This window comes from Emydura macquarii, unplaced genomic scaffold (genome assembly GCF_026122565.2).
Source record: "Emydura macquarii macquarii isolate MOO-44397 ecotype Brisbane River unplaced genomic scaffold, CSIRO-AGI_Emac_v2 contig_450, whole genome shotgun sequence".
Classification (NCBI taxonomy): domain Eukaryota; kingdom Metazoa; phylum Chordata; order Testudines; family Chelidae; genus Emydura; species Emydura macquarii.
The window spans coordinates 11,561,057-11,583,115 of record NW_027130587.1 but is presented as its reverse complement, the minus strand read 5'-3'; the positions used below and the strand labels follow the sequence as shown (position 1 = coordinate 11,583,115).

Below are 22,059 nucleotides of genomic sequence, written 5' to 3'. Positions count from 1 at the left end.
AACTAACAGTTGGGCAAAGCCCAGAAATACTCTAGAGATATTTGACAAATTTGAAAAGAAAATATAAAATTCCATTAATTTTAATCTATATGTATATACATACCCCCCCCCTCCACTCACAAAAGGTGCACAGAAACATACCCTAGATTTAAATTAGTGGAATCTTTAGCTTCTTGTTAAGTTTGGCAAGTCTCTCTCCCACACACACGCACCACCCCTCTCCCCATATCCTCTATATCGGAACTAGAGATACATTCTCTCCTTCCAGCATAAAGCCTCATTTTATTGTAATTCATGGAGATTAATAATTCTCTTATCCTTTGAGAGCTGATGCCATTTCTTTTTTCTTTACCATACACCCACACTGCTGTTTTCTTCTGATCTAGATTTGTAGCTTAGCTACTGTAACACTGAAAAGAAAGTATCCAATAATACCGTCCTATAAAGATACCTATATTGTGAGTATATGATCCAGTCAGTAGCAACGACTGGAGATGTCAGCTATTTACAAAAGGAAAGAAAGGACTTGCTGTTCCAAATATCCTGAGGAGAATATCCTAATCATGAAGGTGTTTCTTGTACATTTCAAGTTAAAATAAAGAAAAATGTAAAATTAGAAATCTGTAACTTTTTAAATCTATCATTCGAATGGGATTATTGTCTTTAAAGTGTACAATTACAAACAACAGATGGGAGAAATGCCTAGCTAAAATAAAAGAAGGGGGAAAGGAACTCAACATGACAACAAGCGTCTGCTACTGGGATCTGAACCACCTTTTTTACTTTTCTTAATATTTCAGGTTTCCTCTCCTTTTGGAATCTGATGTTATGAAGTGCAACTGGCCACAGTCATGGAGCTGTTCATAAATTCACCTGAACCGGATCAATTGCCCAGAAACCCCATAGTTCTATGGACATAAAGCATGACGCCATTGTAGTTGCTGCTGGCCCTGGAAAAAGACCATTTTTGTGGGGAGGACACGTTAAAGTGATGGGATGAATTGATGGGAGGAACTAAAACAATTTCAAACGGTGATTCGGGGGCCGTTCTGAAGGCGTGAAGTGCCTAGTTTTAGTAAGGGCATGGCCAAAGCTTTTTTCAGACTACAGAAGTTTCTTCGGCGGACCCAGTTTCTGCTCTTCTTTCTCACAGCAGCTTACCTAATGGCTGGCAGCCTTCTCTTGTTGCAGCGGTCCCGCTTGGTTATCCAACAAGCCACACGGGGGACCTCGAATATTCAGGTCTCGCCGGTTTCAGATATGGTGATTGGAGTTGGAATCCTAGATACCAGAATAATGCAAAGTCCTCGTTTGAGCTCTAAGTTTCTGGTGGACATGGATGTGCTCCATGACCCCATGTCAGATCAGAGGTATGGGCCACGGTGGCTAATGTCCCGGAACTCAGAACTGAGACAGTTAAGAAGAAGATGGTTTCACAGGTTCATTAATGAACAAGAACCCGTGCAAGCAATGGGATCTAAGGTGATGAAACACACAGCTAAAAACAAAGGTAAGGGCTTTTCCCGACTTCCGTTTTCTGTCACGTAGGACTTGGTTTCAGGCAAAGATTGATACATTTCATAAGCGTGTGAGAAGCATTCTGGCTGCTTACAGGGATGTATTTCTGTTTACCTCTTGAGCATTTACAAACCTATTTGTACAAACTAAGTATATGTCCACCTGAAAATATTTAGGATTCTGCCATCCTCACTTTTTTGAGCAGTACCTTACTCCAAAAGTAGTCTCACTTAATGTAATTGAACTTCACATAGAGAAAAGTAATGCTTAATGTGCCGTTAAGGGTGTCAGAATCCGGCCATAAACGAGGAAACATTTACAAGCAGTTCACCAACCATATTCGTACTCTATGATTGAATATTCCTTCATGTATGTAAAGGTGTAGATTCTCCTCTCTATGTACAAGTGTTTTGCTGCCAATGCATCCTTCTGTGAATGGTTTCTCAGTGGGTTGGACTGTATAGCAAAGATTTATTTTGTTCTTCCTTCAAGCAAGTGGAGATGAAAATGATTAAATTGGACCATCACAAAACGACAACAAAATCCTGGAATTGACTGAACTCTTCCTGGGCATTAGAAGAGTGCGCTGGAACATAACAACATGAAAGCAAACTGTAAGGGAATGTACGCATCAAGGCATTCCAATGCTGTGAATTAGAAGCCAAAGCACAGGGCCCAAGACTGTGTGTTTTCACCTCATGATTTAATAGTAATTTAAATGGAATACCATCCAGGTTGCTATAGACTAAATTCGCCTCACTGTGAGCCTGATTCTGCCACCCTAACGCAAGCTGAGAAATGCAAGCGTGTGCTTCCCCATTGAACTCAATGGGGAAACTGGCATGACAAAAAGCTACTCAGCATGAGTTAAGACAGCAGAATCAGGCCTTATATTTTCTGTCTGTGTTTGTAAAACATAGGCTAGTCTCCTTGGGCTTGATTGTAACTCTAAGGCCGAGCCCGGCTTTTGGGTCAGTGCAGAGCTGCACCACCACTGTGGGGGTACTGGAAATTATCCTGCCTCTCTGAGCAAACTGGTGCAGGGAAGGGATGAGTGCAAACTGCTACTCCCCTTGAAGCGGTGCAGGATGCTCTGCCCACGTGACTGTCTGGCTACACAGGCTGGTGTGGCATGAGGGGAATGGAGCCTTGTCTCGCTGTTTTCTCAGCCCTTTCTTCCCCCCTTTTGGGCAGTGTGTGACCTTGAGGAAGCCCTACATTCCCTCAAGTGCATGATAGAAGCTGCCATTCTAGCCAGCCTTAAAGAAGGCATCACAGAGGGATGAAGGCTCTGTATTCCCTCCCCACACCTTACACAGCCAGAATCTCGTAATTCACGATCCTCATATTTTTAGGTCATCCCCAGCCAAACACTCAGGATGCTCCCTGAAAATCCATAGTAAAAAGTTACAACGATTTTATACAGAATATCAACAAGATGTCATAAAACATTCTTCTTGAATATCTGACAATGGGGGGGGGGGGGGGGGGGGGACACAATGGTTTAAACAAAGTGTCATACATAGAGCTGAGGAGAATTTTTCAGATGGAACTTGTTTTCACTGAAGAATGACCATTTGGGTGAACTGTAATATTTCGTGAATTCATGTTGAATTCACCAAAACATTTTGTCTGGAAAAAAAATCCCCAACATTTCATTTTGACCTTCTTGAAACAATATCTTTCAATTTTTCGATTCACAGTGACTTTTCATTTAAAAATTTACCTCACTTTTTTTTTGGGGCGGGGGGGGGGCGGGGAGGGGGGGAAGAAAGAGTTAAAAACAAACAAAAGGAAACCAAAAAAACAAAACAAACAAACCAAAAATCCCAGACCCCAGACCACATTGCAAAACCAAAATGAAATGTTTTATTTTGGGAGGAACTAAGCATTGAGTTTGATTTGAAACAAGTATTTTTTTCCCCTGCAATTTTTTTGGTTTTAGCGACCGAACTGGAGGGTGGGGGGGAAGTGATTCGCACTGCTCAGTGATTGGTACAGTCATACTAAAAAGAACTGGTTCAATGGGAGTTAGGCTCCTAACCCGCTGAGGCACTTTTGACAATCCTATTCGATGCCCATCTGCATCTTTTGGCACCTAAAGATCTTGGAAAAGCTGGCCTTAAAAGCCTATTAGAGTAAATGGAAAGACCCCCATTGATTTCAGTGGGAGCTGACTGTAATATAGCAAAGGTCTCTACAAAGCAGCAGTGTCAGATGTATTCAACCAGCCACATTAAAGACAGTCAGGATTAAAAGGAGGTAGGGCAGGAGTAATGTGACCAAACATGCTGCTTCACTCTGAACAAGCTGAAAGTGGTAGAGGAGCCATGTTCAAAAGCCCTACTATCAGGGATAAAATAATCGGAAGGATTTGAGTGGCTGTTGCCAGGTCACTACAGGATAAAAAAAGAGCACAGCCATTATGTGTACCAGTATATGCTGAGTCCTTTGTACCAAGTGCAAAGTCCACTAGGATTCTACAAAAGTGCACGTGAGTTTTCAACACCCATGGACAGGGAGCTGCATCTTGCCTAAGTATGTGAAAATAGTGGCAAAGGCTGCCCTAATAACATGACTGCTACAGATATGCAAGATGCTGATGACCCCATCTATCCTTTCCAAGGGTTCGGAACAAAACTTCACCATCTCTAGGCCTACTGAGAAAAGCTGTGTTCTTCTGGTATGTTCCCTGGTCAATAAAGACCTAGAGGAAAGGGACTCTGAATATAGACACCACATTACTAATATTAATCAGCAAAATGAAGAGCATGTAATCAAAAGAAATGATAATATTGTCTGAAATTTCCCACAAAAAGATGCCAACTGGCTATGCCCAAAGTGCACATTTTTGGAAACTGAGACAAGAAGTTAGGATTAATGGCGCATGATAGATGGATCGAAGTACTGCAGATGGAAATCCCAGGTTCACAGAGAACCAGCTTCTAGCAGTGTTCAGGGCTTTATTGAGTAAAACTTCACAGTTAACCAGTTTTGGCTGCAAAGACAAGAAGGTTTTTGCAATTTAAATACTGGGGAGCCTAAGTGAGATTCAGCAGACTGCATTGTGTCTGTAGACATTGGGTTTCAGACTCCAACAGTAACTCCTAGACTAGTAAAAAACACAAAGCCAAGCTATTCCTAACACATATTGTGGTTGACTCAAACTAATGACTGACCTTAGAATGTACCAAGACTTGTTGACACATAGGTATGAAACCATTTTTTCCCAGCTAATAATTCTTCCCTAACATTGGTTCCCAGATACTTTAATGTACTTTTGTCCAAAGGTTGATATTTGGTAAGAACCAGCAGAATCACCTGGGCTATCACTTTTCTACTTATACTCTGCATAAGGTTAGTATTTAACAAGTTCATAGGATCTCTTTTTTGATTGTAAAGACAGTACACGCCCTGTTTTTGCTCACCCAATAGATGACTAGTGATTTATCAAGGCAAGGGCACATCCAGTGCATGGGCTGAATGGGTTTGTTGTATCATGTGATGAAATTTGGGGGTGGCGGGGAGACCTTCATGAAACAGGTTCACATTATGTTCATTCAGATTCCCTTTGATTTGAACTTTCATGCTGCACATTGTCACACCCCATATAGTTTTAATGGGTTTCAAGGTGCCCTCTGAAATAAACCTGGCTTGCTGACTTTGATAAACGTCCACAAGCTCCATGACTTAGTTTCTTCCATTGTCCAGACTTTATCAAGATGAGAGGTCTGATTCTCCTCTCGCTCATGACAACTGTGCACTGTTCTTACTCGCTTGACTTCAACTGAGTTGTTGCTGATTGGAGAACTGAGGAAGGATGGCCTACGTGTAGGATGCTAGCCCGATACGTAGGAAATAATTATTTATTTCCCTGCTCCACACTAGACTAGCAAGCCACTTAGTGCCTCAAATCCCCATTTTAGAGATTGGGCAAACAGCACTGCCCTACTTCACAGAGGGGTGTCGTGAGGATAGATACATTAAAAATTGTGAGGCGCTCAAATATGATGGGAATGGGGGCCCTAGAAGTACCTAATATATGTAAGTATCTAGGATTATACAGTGTTGCCACCTACACTTACCAAAGATTTGACTTCCTAGCTATGCATATGCTATGCTTGAACCCTGGTGGGGTGGACGCATCAGCTAAACATATGAGCAAGCCCACACGCTATCAGTGTGAAGCCAAGAAGGAAGGTGTGTACAAATAAAACAGCCGCTTTAAGGCGATGTGACATTCTATTGAAAGGAAATCACTGTGTGAAGTTGAAACTTCAGCAGGCATTATAATCACTTGGTATTTCATTATCTTGGAAGGGATCCATAGTGAAATAAAGAGCCAGTAAGTTTAGTAGGAGCGGGAAAAAATAGCACATGCTATAAATGGAAAAGTTTAATTTTTAATTGATAGTAATTTCCAAAGGCTTGTTAACAATGCTGTTTTTAATATTGTCCCTTCATGTTCATTTGAATATTCAAATGATGCATATTCAAATGTGCATAATCCAGTGAGAGGCAGCAATAAATAATCTTTTGGCTCCTTTTCAGCTAGCAATAACAACATGAGCAAGGCACTAGATTAATGGCTGGTGCTGGCATTGGCATTATCTAATTTTATGGAGATTTTCAACATTAATGTATTTTAATGTAATAATTTGAAGAGCTGATAGTTCAATAAAGCTAGGATTTTCAAAGGAGTTTAAGAGTAAAATTTTCAAAAGCTTCTAAATCTCATTTTCAAAGGGATTTATGGCCAGATTTTCAAAGCTATTTTGGCCCCAGAAGAGTCTGATTTTCAAGGCATAGAGGGATTTTCAAAGGAAGATTAGGCTTTGGGAGTGGTCAGTTATACATCAATGGGAGTTAGGTGCATCACCTACTTATGTGCTCTTGAAAATCACTAGGCACCAAGCCTCATCTTTGAGCATCTATATACCTTTGAAAATGTGACCCTAAGGAAATAAAGCACCCAGGACCAGATCCTCAAAATGATCTGCCTAACCTCCATATCTGGGCCAGACCCCCTACTGAAATATGGGCCAAACTCACTTTTCTTCACTGAGTTTCTTGAGCAACAGTTTAGATTGTAAAGACACCGAGGTCTGAAAATACTGTCAATACAATACAATATACCTGATATGAAAATACTGTCAATACAATACAATACACCTGATTTTTTTTTTTTTAATGCTGAGGGGGAAAACTAGCAAAAGGTCTGCTTTCCTAATGAGATCATCACAGCATCCATTATGCTTTTACAGTCTTATTCAAAGGGCTGGAAAAAAAAATTGATTTAAAAGGGGGAGGCAGTGTTTTGTGGTCAATAGGGTGCTAGACATGCTTCTATTCCCAATAGGACTGGGCACATTTTTTTACCAAACTTTTTTTGTTTTTGGCAAAAGATGTAGATTCATGTAGCATATGCACAATTGGAGAAAAAATGTATACTTTCAAAACAAAATGAAGGTTTTTTTTTAAATTCAAAATGACCTTTTTTCCAAATTTGTTTTATTTTTTAAAAAGTTTTTTAAAAAGCTCAAAATCAAAAAAAAACATTTAGTGTGACTCAAAACTTCCCCTCCCCCCCCGCCCCAATTTGAAATTTTTTTTTGAAAAATTTCATTTCTGGGTCAACTCAGCAATTCCCCCCACCCCATTTTTGTGGAACTGCCAGGTAACTGAAAAAATCAGTTAGTCACACGGCTGTAATTTCCAGCTTTGCCACTGATTTTGTGTGACCTTGGGCAAGTCACTTCACCCCTGTTTCCCTCCACCATCCTTAACTTTCTTGTCTATTAGGATTCTGAGCCTTTAAGGGCAGAGAATGTCTCTTCCAAGCATTTATACAAGACCTAGCACAATGTGTCTCCCAAGTACTACTTCTAAAATAAATAATAATAAATGGTGTGTTGCTTTGCAGTACAAAATATTTCCAGTTCATAATAATGCATATTTGCATGATGGTTTTTAATAGATCATATGGCTTCATCAGAAATTATTGTCCCCTTACATATTATTCCATATTTGATGGACAATGAAACACCATTGCATTCTAAGGTTATATGATCTCAGTGATATAAATATAAGGTTAGGATTAAGGTAGATATTGATAAGAGAATTAGAAGAGTCTACAGTGATGGAAAAACTCAGGGGGAACTAGAACCAGCTACAATTTACATTAACTTACATTCTCTTACGCGATCTCTGAGTTTGACATGAGTCCCACATGTTACACTTTCAGCATCAACTGGGTGGAAGTCAAAAGTCTCCAGTGAAATAAAGAAAAATTCTTATTGCAGGTGCATAACTCAGATCTCATTAACTGCTTATTGTGGGTGTATAGTCACAGCTTGCAAATTTTCTAATTGCATGTTTGCAAATTACCAATGTGCAGTTCTTTGAAGCTCCTGTGGTGTTTGTACCATTGAAATGTTTGATTTATTTTCTTAGCTCCAAAATTTCCATTAGAATGTTGAGTAGCTTGCGGGGTTGTTTTTTTTTTTTTTTTTTTCTGTAGTTTTATTTATTACTTCTCAGTATGATTTTTATCAATTCTAATCTTATTTTCCCTTCCTGTCTACAGATCACATGATACTTGCATCCTCTTATATTCCCATTTTAATACTGATGCTTCCAGAATCAAATTTCCTTTCATCCTTTATACCCAATGACTCCATGTACTTAAATACATGTTGCTTTATGTTATAAAGCATCTCCATATTTCTTCCAGTGGTGAATTCTTTTCAATATATCACAGGCTACAAAAGATTTTTTTGTAGTCTGTTACTGACATCAGAAAAACAAGATGCTTAATATAGGGTTACAACTGAAATATTTTGCTTTCATATGCTGAGTAAAACCAGATGTATTTAAGATGTCTCAATAATTGCAACAGAGGGAAGGGGTTTGTGCAATAGGTCAGACAGACAGACAGCTCCATACCTAAGGCTAAAGTTATCTCTCCATTACAAACTCAGTTTTCTATACATTCTATTCTAAAAAGAAACTGATTTTCACCCTGAACATTTCTCCTAACTCTTTTTGATGCTGGTCCAAAGCAGTTACAGAGCTATCTTAGCTAGCTAAGGGGAATCCCAGGGTGGCATGGCCAACACTATTGTCCTGTGTAGGTGGGCTAGCTAGAGAAAGAAGGGCATGGCTGGAGCGCTGTTGCACTTTGTGACTGCTAGAGTGGCTTTTGACTGGTGGGAGCTGTTACAGCTAGGTGCAAGTTAGATGCTGCCATAATTCACTCTGGAGGCTTAACTTGGCCCTGGCCTGGTCCCAGGAGGGGTACAGAATTGGCAGTATGGACGAGGATGTAGGGTACTAGGAACATAGATGGGGCAGGGGACAGGAGATGTGGAAGTGTGGTGAGGACTCAGGAGAGGATGACATAAAATGGTGGGTCAGGGATGGTGACCGGAGTGGGCCACGACAGGTGGATGGAGGGCTCTGTTGCCATGGGTAATGGACAGAAGGAACTACAGAAGGGGGTAAATGAGTGTTCAGGGGTCTAGCAAAAACATCAACTGGGGACAAGGACAGGCAGGATCGTCTATTTTAAAATAATTTACATGGATAATTTTCTTTCCCCTCTGCATTTCCCCGTCCCCATCCATTCACCCCTTGTGCCACCAGATATAACCCCCACCAGCACATACAGTTATTCCCTTGCTAAAATGTACATGAAGAGCGCCTTCCTGTGGTGGGTCCGAACCTTAACTGTGCCCCCTAATAACGAACAATTTCTTACAGGAATTTAATGTCAACACAACTAGGCTGGGTATCAGCCCAGGCTGCCACACACACATATTGCTGTTACCTGAGCAAATAGCAAGGTGACATTTATAACTAAGGCCCTTGCATTTGCACTTGAATGTCCCTGCATGGAAGATTCCCTCTAACTATTGGGCTATTTACTTTAGGCACTTACGTTGGATGCTTCAGTGATGATTCCAGGGAGAAGACGTTGAAGGGAGCTGTGTTTTATGACTTAAGAAAAATGACGGTAGCTCACTGTCAAGAAGCTTGTGCTGAGAGGTAAAGAGAGATTTTTCACTGTCCTTGTCCCGGTTCTCCGATAACAAAGGGAATTTAGAATTGAATTCAGAAGAGGGAAGAACATGCATATATTAAAGAGGAGACACACCGTTTTGAAAACGGTGTTTACCTCAGGCCTCCAGACATAAGGTTGCTTGGCAACACTGCAAGAAGAGGACTCTTTCACCCCTGCCTATCCACAGGGGGTCAGAGTGTTGGCTCTGCCCCCGTGCTCACTGGCCAAATTAGCTGAGCCAGCCCGCGGGCCGGGGGTAGGAATTAATGGCTGGTATTGGCCTGCGCTTCTCCATCCCAGGGGCAAGAGGAAGCAGAGGAAGAACTGAGACTCAGAGGTGTGTCTCAGGCACAGTTGCTTCCTAAGCTACATCATGCCAGAAGTACCCTTATGCGCTACCCACTGTTCAGGGCCTACCTAAAGTCGCTGTGTAACCCTGTGAGACTCTCTCTCGGGATATGCTGATTCCTTTGGCTGTAGCGCTTCAGGTTAGAGGGGCCTGGCAGAGCCCCCTTATGAAAACTGGTGAGACGCTTCATGATTCAGGACAGGGTGGAGTATTGGAAGGGTTGATCTTGCTCAAGATTTAACTTGGTGCCCAGGGGAAGTATACTCCAGAGGAGGTGCTCATTATGGACTCAGGGCTCGCTGTATTCAAGATATTGTTTTGTTCCTACAGGGCTTATACCTATGCTGGCTTAGAGTATGGTGCAGAATGTTACTGTGGGAACAAGCTCCCAGTAACTATTGCAAAGCAGGAAGAGTGCAACAATGAATGTAAAGGAGAAAAAGGCTCCATCTGTGGAGGGGTGAACAGGCTCTCTGTCTACAGGGTGGAGGAGCTACAGGCGGGGGCAAAACGACGTAAGTAATGTAAAGCTATTTGATGAGTATTTCCTTCCAGCAGGGACAGGGCATTCCTCATGCTTTCCTGTGTGAGGGTCATCCCACAGACAGGGAGCATCAGAGATCAGTGGAAAAAAATAATTTTCAACTCACCCTCCCATCCTGCTCCAGAGAATTCTTCACTGAGGTTTTAAACATGGCAAGTGACAGCTGACATTGCACAGATCCTTTTAAAGGCTTGGGCCCATATCTTCAGAGTTACTTCGGCACCTAATTCCCATTGATTTCAATAAGAGTTAAGCACTGAAATGCCTTTGAGGATCTGGGCCATGATGTCCACTTATGGTTGGTGCAAGTAGCTGGCTCAGGCAGGATGGTAGTTTAACTGACCATTTAGGAGGCATGTGAAGCATCTGACTCACTTTCATCAGAGTTGCTACATAAAGAGTTTGAGTAACCAAGGGAACCAGTAAAATAGAGTGTGTTATGACTGTCACCTCATCAGGATTTTATCTGCAAAAAAATCCATCTTGCATTCATTGTCACAGGTCAAAATACAAGTGTATTAGAAATGTAGAAAAGCTTGCGTTCTCTTAAGCAAATCGCAGAAGAAATATATGTATTGATACCATTCTCCAGCCAAACTTTAACAAAATCAATACATTTCTGTTTCCAGTGGTAGAGGAATATATGTATATATAAATGCCTCTGTCTCTTCTAGATGAGAGCTAGACATGATATGACACAAAGATTTGCTAGTTCCTAAAGGACATCTATTCTCCTAGTAGCTGGGGTTTGTGGGGAGTTTTGCTTAATTTAAAGCCAATTGTTCTATTTGCCATTCAATGAGGATTTATCATGGGAGATAAAATAGATAAACCTTCAGACCATCACAAACCACATACATTTCTAAGCAGCTGAGCAGGCTTTAGGGAATCAGAAGGTTTGTAATGTTGCTATTTGCTGAGAACCCAGCAACAAGGATCTTAGCTACCAGCAAATATGGTGAAAGAAGAGTCAAGATTTGTATAATAATGCAAACTGCTACACATTAATTATAGATCACAGGTACACAGACCTAGATTGCTAAGGTCAGGCTGACAGGCGCATTGGCAGATTTCCCAGGATTTGCATCATTGTTTAATTCTACGCTGTGTGTGTGTGTGTAAATATAAACTAGAATGATATTTCACTGGAAAGGCTAGACTTATTTTTTCTTAAGTATTAGTGAATTACAGCACTGGCAAATGGCACCTAAGAGCTAGATTGTGAGATCCTTGCTCACCTTGAGTAAAAACTTATTCTTTGAATGGCCCCATTGAAATCAGCAAGACTACTGGCCAAGTAAGATACTGATCAAGGTAAATAGGGGTATCAGAATGTAGCCCTGGGAGCTCTGTAGAATGAAGTGATCTACAGAAAATAACCCACAAAGCAGATACAGTGTATGCAATGGCAACACATGCTTCTACTTGCTTCCCCACTATTTTGCCTCTAACCTGGCCCAAAGGGTCAGAAGTAGAGCAGGTCTAAATTTTTCCAGTGGAACCGTTTTCCCATCGGATAATGCTGATTTGACAGAATCCAAACAGAAGAACGTGTCTATTGTATCTAAACTTTCCATGGAAACCAGGAAGGCAGGCCAGCCTCCTGTCAGTCTGCAAACTAGCCCATGAGATGGTGGGTGGGCACAATGCCTAGGTCCCCGGCTCCCGAGCAGCCAACCTGATGGGTTTTCTGGATTCCTAGCATCCCTCGGCCACCTGATTCCGTAACAGTCCAGCTGGTGGGCTTCCTGGGCATGTCTACACTAAGCTGTGGTCTGAGAGACCTGGGCTTAGGGACTCCGGATCTCACAGCCATGCTAACATGTGCATACTGCACCATGCAGACCTTCTAACTTAGGCCTGAAGCTGGAGCTGCATCCACACTGCAAAATGGCAGGGCTTGGATCTGAGTCACAACAGGACTTGGGCTCTGATCCACCTCCCTGGCAGGATCCTAGGATATGGGTCCCGAGTGCTTGCTGATCCACGTCAGACTGATCTGTGTGTGGACAGAAGGGGGATGTGGGGTCAAAGGTGAGTCAGAGCCTGGGCTTAGTGTGCAGTGTAGACATACCCCAAGGCTCTCCAGGCGGCCCAGCTCCCAAGAAGCGCAGCTGGCACCCAGCTTGTCAGCCTGGAAGTTTTCAAAAAATTCCATTTTGGTTCCTCCCACTGAAAATTTCACATTTCCAATATTTCCTTCGGATTCAGAATGAAAACAGAATTATACAAATGTTGAATTTGTCCACTGGATAGCAATTCTGGTTCCCATACAGCTCTGGACAGAAGTTAGTTCAGTCCCCAGGGTTCATTCACTCCTTGACATATCTGTTCCTCCAAGAAAGGTAGCAGGATAATTTCTCCAAAGAGCTCAGGCAGCAAAGTCCACCTGTAGTGTGTAAATCTTCAGGCTAATTCCATAGGTGGAAGCTAATCTTTATCAAGAGAAATATTTGCACCAACACTGTCAAACTAAGGTGCCTAAATTTAGGTGCTTAAAACACAAAGGAAAATAATAAACTAGTTACTGATTAATTACAAGACTGACCCCATCCACCATTGACAAAGACAGGAGGAAAGTTGGTCTCTCCTTTCTTTCAGTAAAAAAACCAAAACCACTACTGGAATCCACTTCTTTTCAGTGTTGACTTTGCTTTCCGATGGCCATCTGGGATTGTTTCAGTGGCATATTTATCAGCATTTCCTAAGTATACAGTGCCAGTGAAATTCACTTCTTTACACCACTTCAGGCCTCAGAATAGCGCTAGTGTGATTTAAGTGATGCATGGGCCATCTACTGGCCGTCTGAACTTAGATGAATATTATTTCGTAGGGGTAAAATCATATGCCCCTTATGCTGGAGGAATTCTTATCTGGGAAGTGAGGACCACATCCTGGCCCCTTTGTGCCACTCAGAAAGGAGAGTCTCTCTCCTGCAGTGTGGCTGCAATTCACAAAGTGATCATGGCTCCTGTCTTTGTGGGGTGCCTGGTGCCAACGGAGGCACTTGCATGATGCTCTGGGTGCTCAGAGAGCAGAACATAGAGCCTAAGCTGGGATGCTGGATGGTGTAGGCCAGGGCTCTGAAATGACACTGAGCAGTCTCTCTCGAGTGCTTGACTGGCTAGTTCTTGCTCATGTGTTCACCACATGTGGGGCCTGGAAGGAATTTTCCTCCAGATCAGATTGGCAGTGACCTTGGGGGAAGTTTGCCTTCCTCTACAGGGTGGGCGGGTACGGTTCACTTGCCAGAATTGTCTGGGTGTCTCTCACTTAACCATTGCCCTGCCATTGCGGGGGCCTCAAATACTGGTGCAGCTCAGTCCCTCCTATTCTCTGCCTGGGGCACATAATAGCGTAGTCTCCGGTGGGCTGCAGTGTGTTGGTTTCATTTTGGTGGCTGGGATTAGCGCGCTGGGTGCAGCTGGTGTCCTGTGATACACAGGAGATCAGACTAGATCACCTAGCAGTCCCTTCTGGCCTCACACTCAACGACTAAGTTACGAGCGCATGCTCAGCATTCATTAATCAGTCAAACAAATGAGTCCAAGCAAGTGAGGCCCCCTCCCTCGGCTTGGGGACCACGGCTCTTCTTCCCATTCGCTTTGTTTGGGGAAGGGCCTTTGGAACAGCCGGAAATCATGAATGCCTCGGGCAGGGCCTTATGTAAAAACAGAGCACGTATCAGGCCTGAGGTCTTCCACCCACCTCTCGTACTCCTCTGCAAGGCCTCCTGCGACCAGGCAGTGCAACGCCTGCCATCTTGGTGGACCCCCGCCGACTGAGCTAGAGCCCTCCAGAGTTAAAAGCATCAGTCTCCACAGCTTTAAAGCTCTATACCTACATCTCTCGAGCTGAGAGTGGTAACAGACTCACATCCCCTGGAGACCGGGTACAAAGAGGGGATGTATAACACACACAGAACCAGTAGTAAACAATAGCCCCGGTGGGGGCAATGTACCTTGGCACTGTTCCCAGTGTGCGGCTACGGCTGACCGCTGTAGAGCCCCTCCTTTCCCTAGGAGCAGAATTTGGCCACTTGTTTATAAGACTTCTCCCCTGCAAATCAGGAAGATTAAAATAGAGCCATGGAATATGCTTCAGATATTATCTGCTGATTGTGTACAGATCCCGCTGCCCTCCAGTGCCTTGAGAAGGTTGGTGTCGGCTGCTGGAGCTCTGCTCCAGAGCATATTTGATAGGATTCTCCATATGCTCATAGAACTTCCATTCCATGAATAAAATATTAATGTGGGATTTGGTGGGTAGCAATGAGCATTCTGAGGGGCAGGGAATCTTCTGGGTTTTTTTCAATCTGGTCCTAGGGAAACTTCTTTCTCCCTCAGCTTCTGTAATTTTGCTTGCACATTTCTTGAGTGGTCCCACAGATATGACAAGGCCTCTAACAATTATTCCAAGGGCTTCCTGCGATGTAGCTGGTGTTATATCCTCTGTTAAAGTTCCAGATGATCTTTATGGGTGTCACTAGTTAAAGGAACAAAGAACTACGGCAGAGGAGCACGCAGGTCAGAGCGAGGGTTGCTGTGATGCTTTCTAGGCATGTCCAGAAATGGAAGTCACCTTGTTACCACTCTGCCTCAGCATAAAAGGTGCTGGTGCTAGACCAGGGGTTCTCAAACTGGGGGTTGTGATCCCTCCAATGGTCTCAAGGTTATTATGCGGGGGGTTGCAAGCTGTCAGTCCCCATGCATATTGATAAGGGTGGCATGGCATGGGGGGGGGGCGGTTCATCACTTTTTTGGGGGGTGGGGGGGGGTCATCACAGCCTGAAATATTTTCAAAGGGGGTCTCAGCACAAAAAGTTTGTGAACCCCTGTGCTAGACTGTGTGGCAGCTGCCTACCAGCCCAGTCTGTTAGCTGGCCAAGCAAACTCTTTAGGATTCCACCAGTCCCAGTTTTGGCTTGTAGGTTAATCCTTAGTGTACTTCAGCTCCCAAACCCTCCAGAAGCATCTCCCTAAAGCATCGAGCCCGTCACCGGATACTTACAGAAATGATCGAGTCCGCGGCCTCCAAAGAGAGAGAACGCACACACTAGCCTGCTGGCGCAGCTGATGATACACATCTCACTTAAATATAACAGCACTGAGATGAATTTATCATAAAACAAGAGCATGTTTAGTATCTGATTTAAGTGATACTAAAACAGAGGCAATAGAAACAGGAAATGGTTACAAATAAAACAAAAGTACAATCACACTTCCACATGACTAAAACTTAACTCGGCAGGCTACAATCCTTGACGAAGATAAGTGTCTTCCTACAGCAATCTTTCAGTATCACCAGCTCCACAGGGCTGGGGATCCATCATTCATGGAATGCAAATGCCTTTTTGTTCCCTCAGTGATGGATAACAAAGGGGTTCTTTCCCCTTATTATTACTGCAGTGTATATCTTTGAAATGTATTCTTTTGAAGTGTGTCCCCAGATAAAGCTCTTCTCCATTGCTGTTAGTGCTCATAAGAACAAAAGACCACGTAACACCGATTTTTTTAAAAAGGCTCCAGAGGTGATCCTGGCAATTACAGGCCCGTAAACTAACTTCAGTACCAGGCAAATTGATTCAAACTATACTAAAGAACACAATAATCAGACTCAGATGAATATGATATGTTGGGGAAGAGACAAGAAAGCTATTGTAAACGGAAATCATGCCTCCCCAATCCATTGCAATTCTTTGAGAGTGTCAAATACGTGGACAAGGGTGATCCAGTTGACACAGTATATTTGGACTTTAGGAGAGCCTTTTTGACAAGTCTCTCATCAAAGGCTAACACGAAGTAAGCAGTCATGAGATAAGAGGGAAGGTCTTCTCGTGGATCAGTAACTAGTTAAATGAAAGGAAAGAAAGGGTAGGAATAAATGGTCAGTTTTCACAATGGAAAGAATAGTGGGGCTCTCCAAGGATCTGTACTGGGACCAATGCTGTTCAACATATTCATAAATGACCGGGAAAAAGGGGTAAATAGTAAGGTGGCAAACTTTGCAGATGATACAAAATTACTCCAGATAGTCAAGGACAAAGCTGACTGCGAAGAGCTACAAAGGGATCTTACAAAATTGGGAAACAAAATGTCAAATATGCAAAGTAATGCCAACTGTACCTACAAAATGATGGGGTCTATATTAACTGTTACCACTCTAGAAATGGATCTTGGAGTCATCGTGGATAGTTCTCAGAAAACATCTGCTCATTGTGCTGCAGCAGTCAAAAAAAAAAAAAAGCTAGCAGAATGTTAGGAACCATTAGGAAAGGGACAGATAATAAAACAGAAAATATCATATTGCCATTATATAAATCCATGATACACCCACACCTTCAATACTGCATGCAGTTCTGGTCACCCCATCCCCCCAAAAGATATATTAGAATTGGAAAAAGTACAGAGAAGGGCAACAAAAATGATTAGGGGCACTGAACAGCTTCCATATGAGGAGATTAAAAAGACTAGAACTGTTCAGCTTGGAAAAGAGATAACTAAGTGGGAATATGACAGAAATCTATAAAATCATGAATTGTGTGAGAAGGTGAATAGGAAAGTGTTATTTTCCCCTTCACAAAACATAAGAACCAGGGGTCACCCAATTAAATTAATAGACAGCATGATCAAAATAAAAGTATTTTTTCATGCAGTGCACAGTCAACCTGTGGAACTCATTACCAGGGGATATTGGGAAGGCCAAAAGTATAACTTGGTTTAAAAAAGAATTAGATAAATTCATAGAGAGTAGGTCCATCAATGGCTATTAGCCAAGAGCTCAGGGTTACAACCCCATCCTCTAAGCCTCTGACAGCCAGAAGCTGGGACTGGATGACAGGGGAGAATCCCTTGAGGATTAGCTGTTCTGTTCATTCCCCCTGAAGCCTCTCGCACTGGCCACTGTCAGAAGACAGGATACTGGGCTGGATGGACCATTGGTCTGACTCAGGATGGCTGTTCTGATGTCCTAAGTCGTGGCAGCTGCCTATGGCCCGAAGCAGTCACCATGTCAGGCAAGTACCAGCAGGGTATTGAGAATCCCCTTTCCTCCGACCATAGCGAGGACGAGGGTGGAGCAGGAACTACAACACTTCTACATCACCAGAAGATCGGTTGTCCAGCGGTGCTCCTCCCACGGCTGTCTGTGTTGGCATCCAGCCATTATGAAGTGGAAGGTAGTCACACCACAGTCCAGAATCTAAGACAAGGTCTTTCCACCAAAGATTATCAAATGTCCTAGTTCAGGCTCCCTCTATTAATGCCCGCAGGCTTTATCCTATGAATACGAACTGGGGTAAGGTATGACAGCACTACTATTTATAGGAAACTACAGTTTTATTGAGCAAAAGTCAGACCGTAAGCACAAGCAATCTTTGTGGACCCATATTTTGGGGTCTGAAGCAGATCTGCAATTCACAGAACAGTCCAATCTCCCCTTCCAGCATTTGAGAGGCAATTCTCAACCGGAGTCACCCTTCCCTGGACAGGTGTACTTGAGTGGAAGGAATTTATACCTCAGCCAGGGTGAATCATCACTGATCTATACCAGGCCAAGGATCGGGACCGTAATTTATTACACCTCTCATACAAGGAAACAAATAGAGCCCGATCTCAGCCAGTGTAAGGCGGTGTGGCTCCACTGAGGTCAGTGAAGCTGAGCTGATATTCACCAGCTGAAGATCTGGCCTCAAAAGATTTGAACAAGAAGAGATGCAAGAGTTGCAGCTCTGACAGATTCATTCCCCTTCACTGCCACACCTTCCAGCTATGGTATCATCAAAGGTAGGGGCTTGCTGGGGGATTGGAGTTGGTGCAGGACTGGGGGATTGTTCTTCGTTAGGGGGTCCATTTAGGAGCATGCAAAAGTGCTAGAATATCAAAGAGGCTATTGGAGATAGAGGAGGGGATGCTGGTGGTGGGGCATGGGAGAGAAGGATGAGATTGAGGGGAAGCGTCTGGTCAGTTCAGGTGATGGAAAGGAGGATAGGAAGAAGGAAAAGGGAAGTGCGAGAAGACAGACATCAAAATGTGTGGAATAAATCAGATATGTTTCAGATCAGCCTGTGAATGGCCTGATAATCCTTAACTAAACTAGTAAACTTGGACAGGTTTGCCCAGTTCTAACCTTGTAAAGGGCATTATAGGAGGGGGGGTTCCTTATAACATACAGGCATGTAGAAGGGATGCTCTTTATAATCAACAGTTGTGATGCACGTTGGCATGTTCTCATGTGGGGCACCATCAGGGTACAGCTGATTGAAAGCACTGGGGGCAGCCACCATGTCGTCTCATTTGCACGGTACTTATCACTTATCTGGAAGCTCTTCTAATATACTTAGTAAATAATTATACCACTACAGTAGATGGAAAAATAGTTCATCTTGATCTAGTATTTTGAACTGGATTTTTTTGGGGGGCGGGAATCAGTGTGGAATTCCAGCAGTTCTTGTCTTTATCTCTGTCATTCCCTTATCTTTGTCTTTCTTTCGCTGATGTTCTCCCTATATCTTTGCCATCTCCCGCCTACCCCTCCCTCCCCCCATTTATCTATGTATGATTCTCAGCAGTGCCATGGATATACAGGACTGAAAGGGAGCAATGTGATAGTGATGGTGTATTCAGATCACATAAGATCACCCTTCACTGAGCACCAGTACCCTAACCATTTAACCAAAGCAGGAAGCCAAACTGAGCACATCAAAAGCTTCCCTACTGGAAAAATAATAAATTATTTCTATGAAACATTTGTCCCATATCCTCTCAGATAGTACAACTGTTGGGGTAAATTGTAAAAGCCCTGGGGCAGGGTTACATGGCCCAATTCATTATGAATTGCTTGGAAAACATTCATTTTTGTCTTGGGGCAAATGGAGGGCTTATGAAATTGAAGTGCAGACAGGATCTGGCTGGGTGAAGATGCATGTGTATGTAAAGAGAGATCTAGCAAGGGGTATTGTCTTGATCTGTCTCCAAATGCAGCAAAGAGAACACATGTTGCAGTTGGGGAATTAAAGACACTCACGCAGGCATAAACACTAGACCTGCACCTCTTCTCCTGCTGGTGTAGATCATCAGAAGAGTTCACTGAACTCTAATGAAGTTACACACATGGAGTGAGATCAAAATCTAGCCTAAGGGTGATCTCATCTGTGCTGGATTCAGACTTTCTCAGGGGCTGATTCAAAACTGTGGAATGGACTCCCACAGAACCTGAGGACTATGACATATCTGCCCACCTTCCACCCGAAGTGCATTTCTTCAACCTACCTTTTCTGATATCATCACAGAGAAGTGTGGACATTTCAAAAACAAAATACTAAAGCTCCACTGCACATGCAATTCTCCCTCTGGTTGGAGGATGAGAGTAGGGTGACCAGGTGTCCCTATTTTATAGGGACAGTCCTGATATTAGGGGCTTTTTCTTATATAGACGCCTATTACCCCCCCTGTCCTGTCCCTCTCCTGTCTTGATTTTTCACACTTGCTATCTAATCACGCTAGATGAGAAAGAGAATGAGCCACATGGCAGATTTTACTTGTGTCACTTAGTGCTCTAGTGGAAGGTGCTCATATACTACCCTGTTATAAAAACTTACGTAGAATAGAATGGATCAGACCCATTGCCTCCTTAGTTTAATCATGTACGTGTGTATCCTGCTCCTGACTATTTTACTCCTTGTTTCCTTAGGCCTGTTGACTTTTATCTTGGACTCCACTTATTTTTTTAAGCACACTGAACTCATTTTGTTTCCTCCTGAAAAAAACAAAGAGAAACATTTTGCCCAGGAATTTCAGAGCTGCCCGGTACTATTTGGATGTGCAGTTTTCCCATTCATTTCTAACTGTAGTTGGCATTCAAATCCTGCAGGTCACTTTGAAAATGTCAGCTTTTTAAAAAAAAAAAAAAAAAAGTCATTCAGTTCTGCGAACGAAGCAGTTACCATTGCCAGGCCAACAGAGAGATTTGGCACCAGATATTGCAGCGTGGTATCTGGGACTAGCATGTTTTCCTGTATTTAAAATAGGAGATGGCTCGGCGTGAGAACTGTTGGTACGTGATGGTTTTTAACGGTGATCACTATATGCTGATCATCAAGCTGTTGAAACGCCAACACAACAGTTTAGCTTATCAAAAAGATCAAGAGATGACTTGATTATGGCGTAAAGCTACCATGGAGAAATAAGCCTGTGGTGAGATAATAATGGGTACTAAAGGGCTCTTTAATCTAGCGGAGAAAGGCATATCAAGAACTAGCTTGGAAATAAAAGCCAGACAAATTCACATTGGAAATAAGGCATACATTTTAACCGGTGAGGGTGATTAGCCACTGAAGATTCCCCATATCTGATATATTTAACTCAAGACTTTATGTTTATGTTCAAGACTTTATGTTTATGGGAGATATGCTTTAGTCAAACAAGTTTTTGGGCTAAATACAGGGTAACTGGGTGAAATTCTTTGGCCTGTGCTATACAGGAAGACAAACCAGATAATTGAATGGTCCCTTTTGGCCTTAAAAAGATATTATTTTATGCACAGAAGGTTTTGTGTGAGTGAGATGATGCAGGCAATGTGGCCTTTTCCAATTCCTAATGGGAAACAAACACACCGCCTTAAAAACTGTACCTCAGTGACTGCATCTCTGATTTCTTCCTCTCGCTGAGTAACGTAAAATTTTAGGGTCCAGATTTTCTCTCATTACTCCTTCATCAGTGAGGAGCAACTCCTGGGAAATCTGTGGATTTTCTCTGAATTCACAGGGGTGTCCCTGAAATTGGGAGCTAGGCCATGTTGCCAGACAGTCATATGCATGTAATCCAGCATTGTTCTCTTCAAAACCCCAAACTACATCTCCTATTAATCCAGTCCAGTATTAACTACATTTGCCCATTTACCATGTTTTGTTTTGTTTTTTATGAGACACGCTATTGCATTGTTAATAGAGCACTGAACTAGGATTCAGCAGACCCGAATTCTATTCCCAGGTCTGTCACTGGCTTACTGAGTGATCTTGGGCAAGTTGCTTCACTTCTCTGTGCCTCCGTTTTCCCATCAGTAAAATTGGCAGACTGATATTTGCCTCCTTTGCAAAGTGTTTTGAAATCTAGGGATTAAAAGTGATGTATAAAAGAAGCAGGTATTGCCGTGTGGCTGGGTTAGTTAAATATCATTGCTTTCTGCATTATCCATTTACCTACTCAAAGAGCAGACAAGTCAATTGTATGACTGTGCTAGTAGATTTCCAGGACAACTTTGCAAGGGGATGCTTGTCCCTGTATGATAAGTGAGAATGAACTCTGCATTGTACGTACTAGCAAGACTCAGGACCAGATTCTGATCTCAGTTACTCCGATGTAAATTTGGAGTAACTCTACTGATTTCTATAGTTACTAAGCATTTACACTGGTGCAATAGAGATCAGAATCTGCTCCTTAGGATTTCAGCAAACAGCATACATTCTCCCTGAATAATTTAGAAAAACTGAGTTTAGATTTTGAAGGCTGCAATGAACTCCTTTGCTCGGAAAAGAATGCAAGTAAATAGGAAGGGGGGATGTCTTAGTAACTGAACAGATGTGCACAA

The 22,059-nt window shown here is 42.7% G+C and overlaps 1 protein-coding gene across 1 annotated transcript in view; it reads left to right on the top strand.

Annotated features, from left to right (window-relative positions):
• Positions 1 to 1,083: 1,083 nt before the first annotated feature.
• The window catches only part of WSCD1 (WSC domain containing 1), a 46,030-nt gene continuing 25,054 nt past the window's right edge, over positions 1,084 to 22,059 (top strand). The window contains exons 1-3 of the mRNA XM_067537697.1: positions 1,084 to 1,510; positions 9,450 to 9,564; positions 10,260 to 10,444. Of these exons, the coding sequence (XP_067393798.1) occupies positions 1,084 to 1,510; positions 9,450 to 9,564; positions 10,260 to 10,444 (727 nt within the window). The remainder of the gene's footprint in view (positions 1,511 to 9,449; positions 9,565 to 10,259; positions 10,445 to 22,059) is intronic.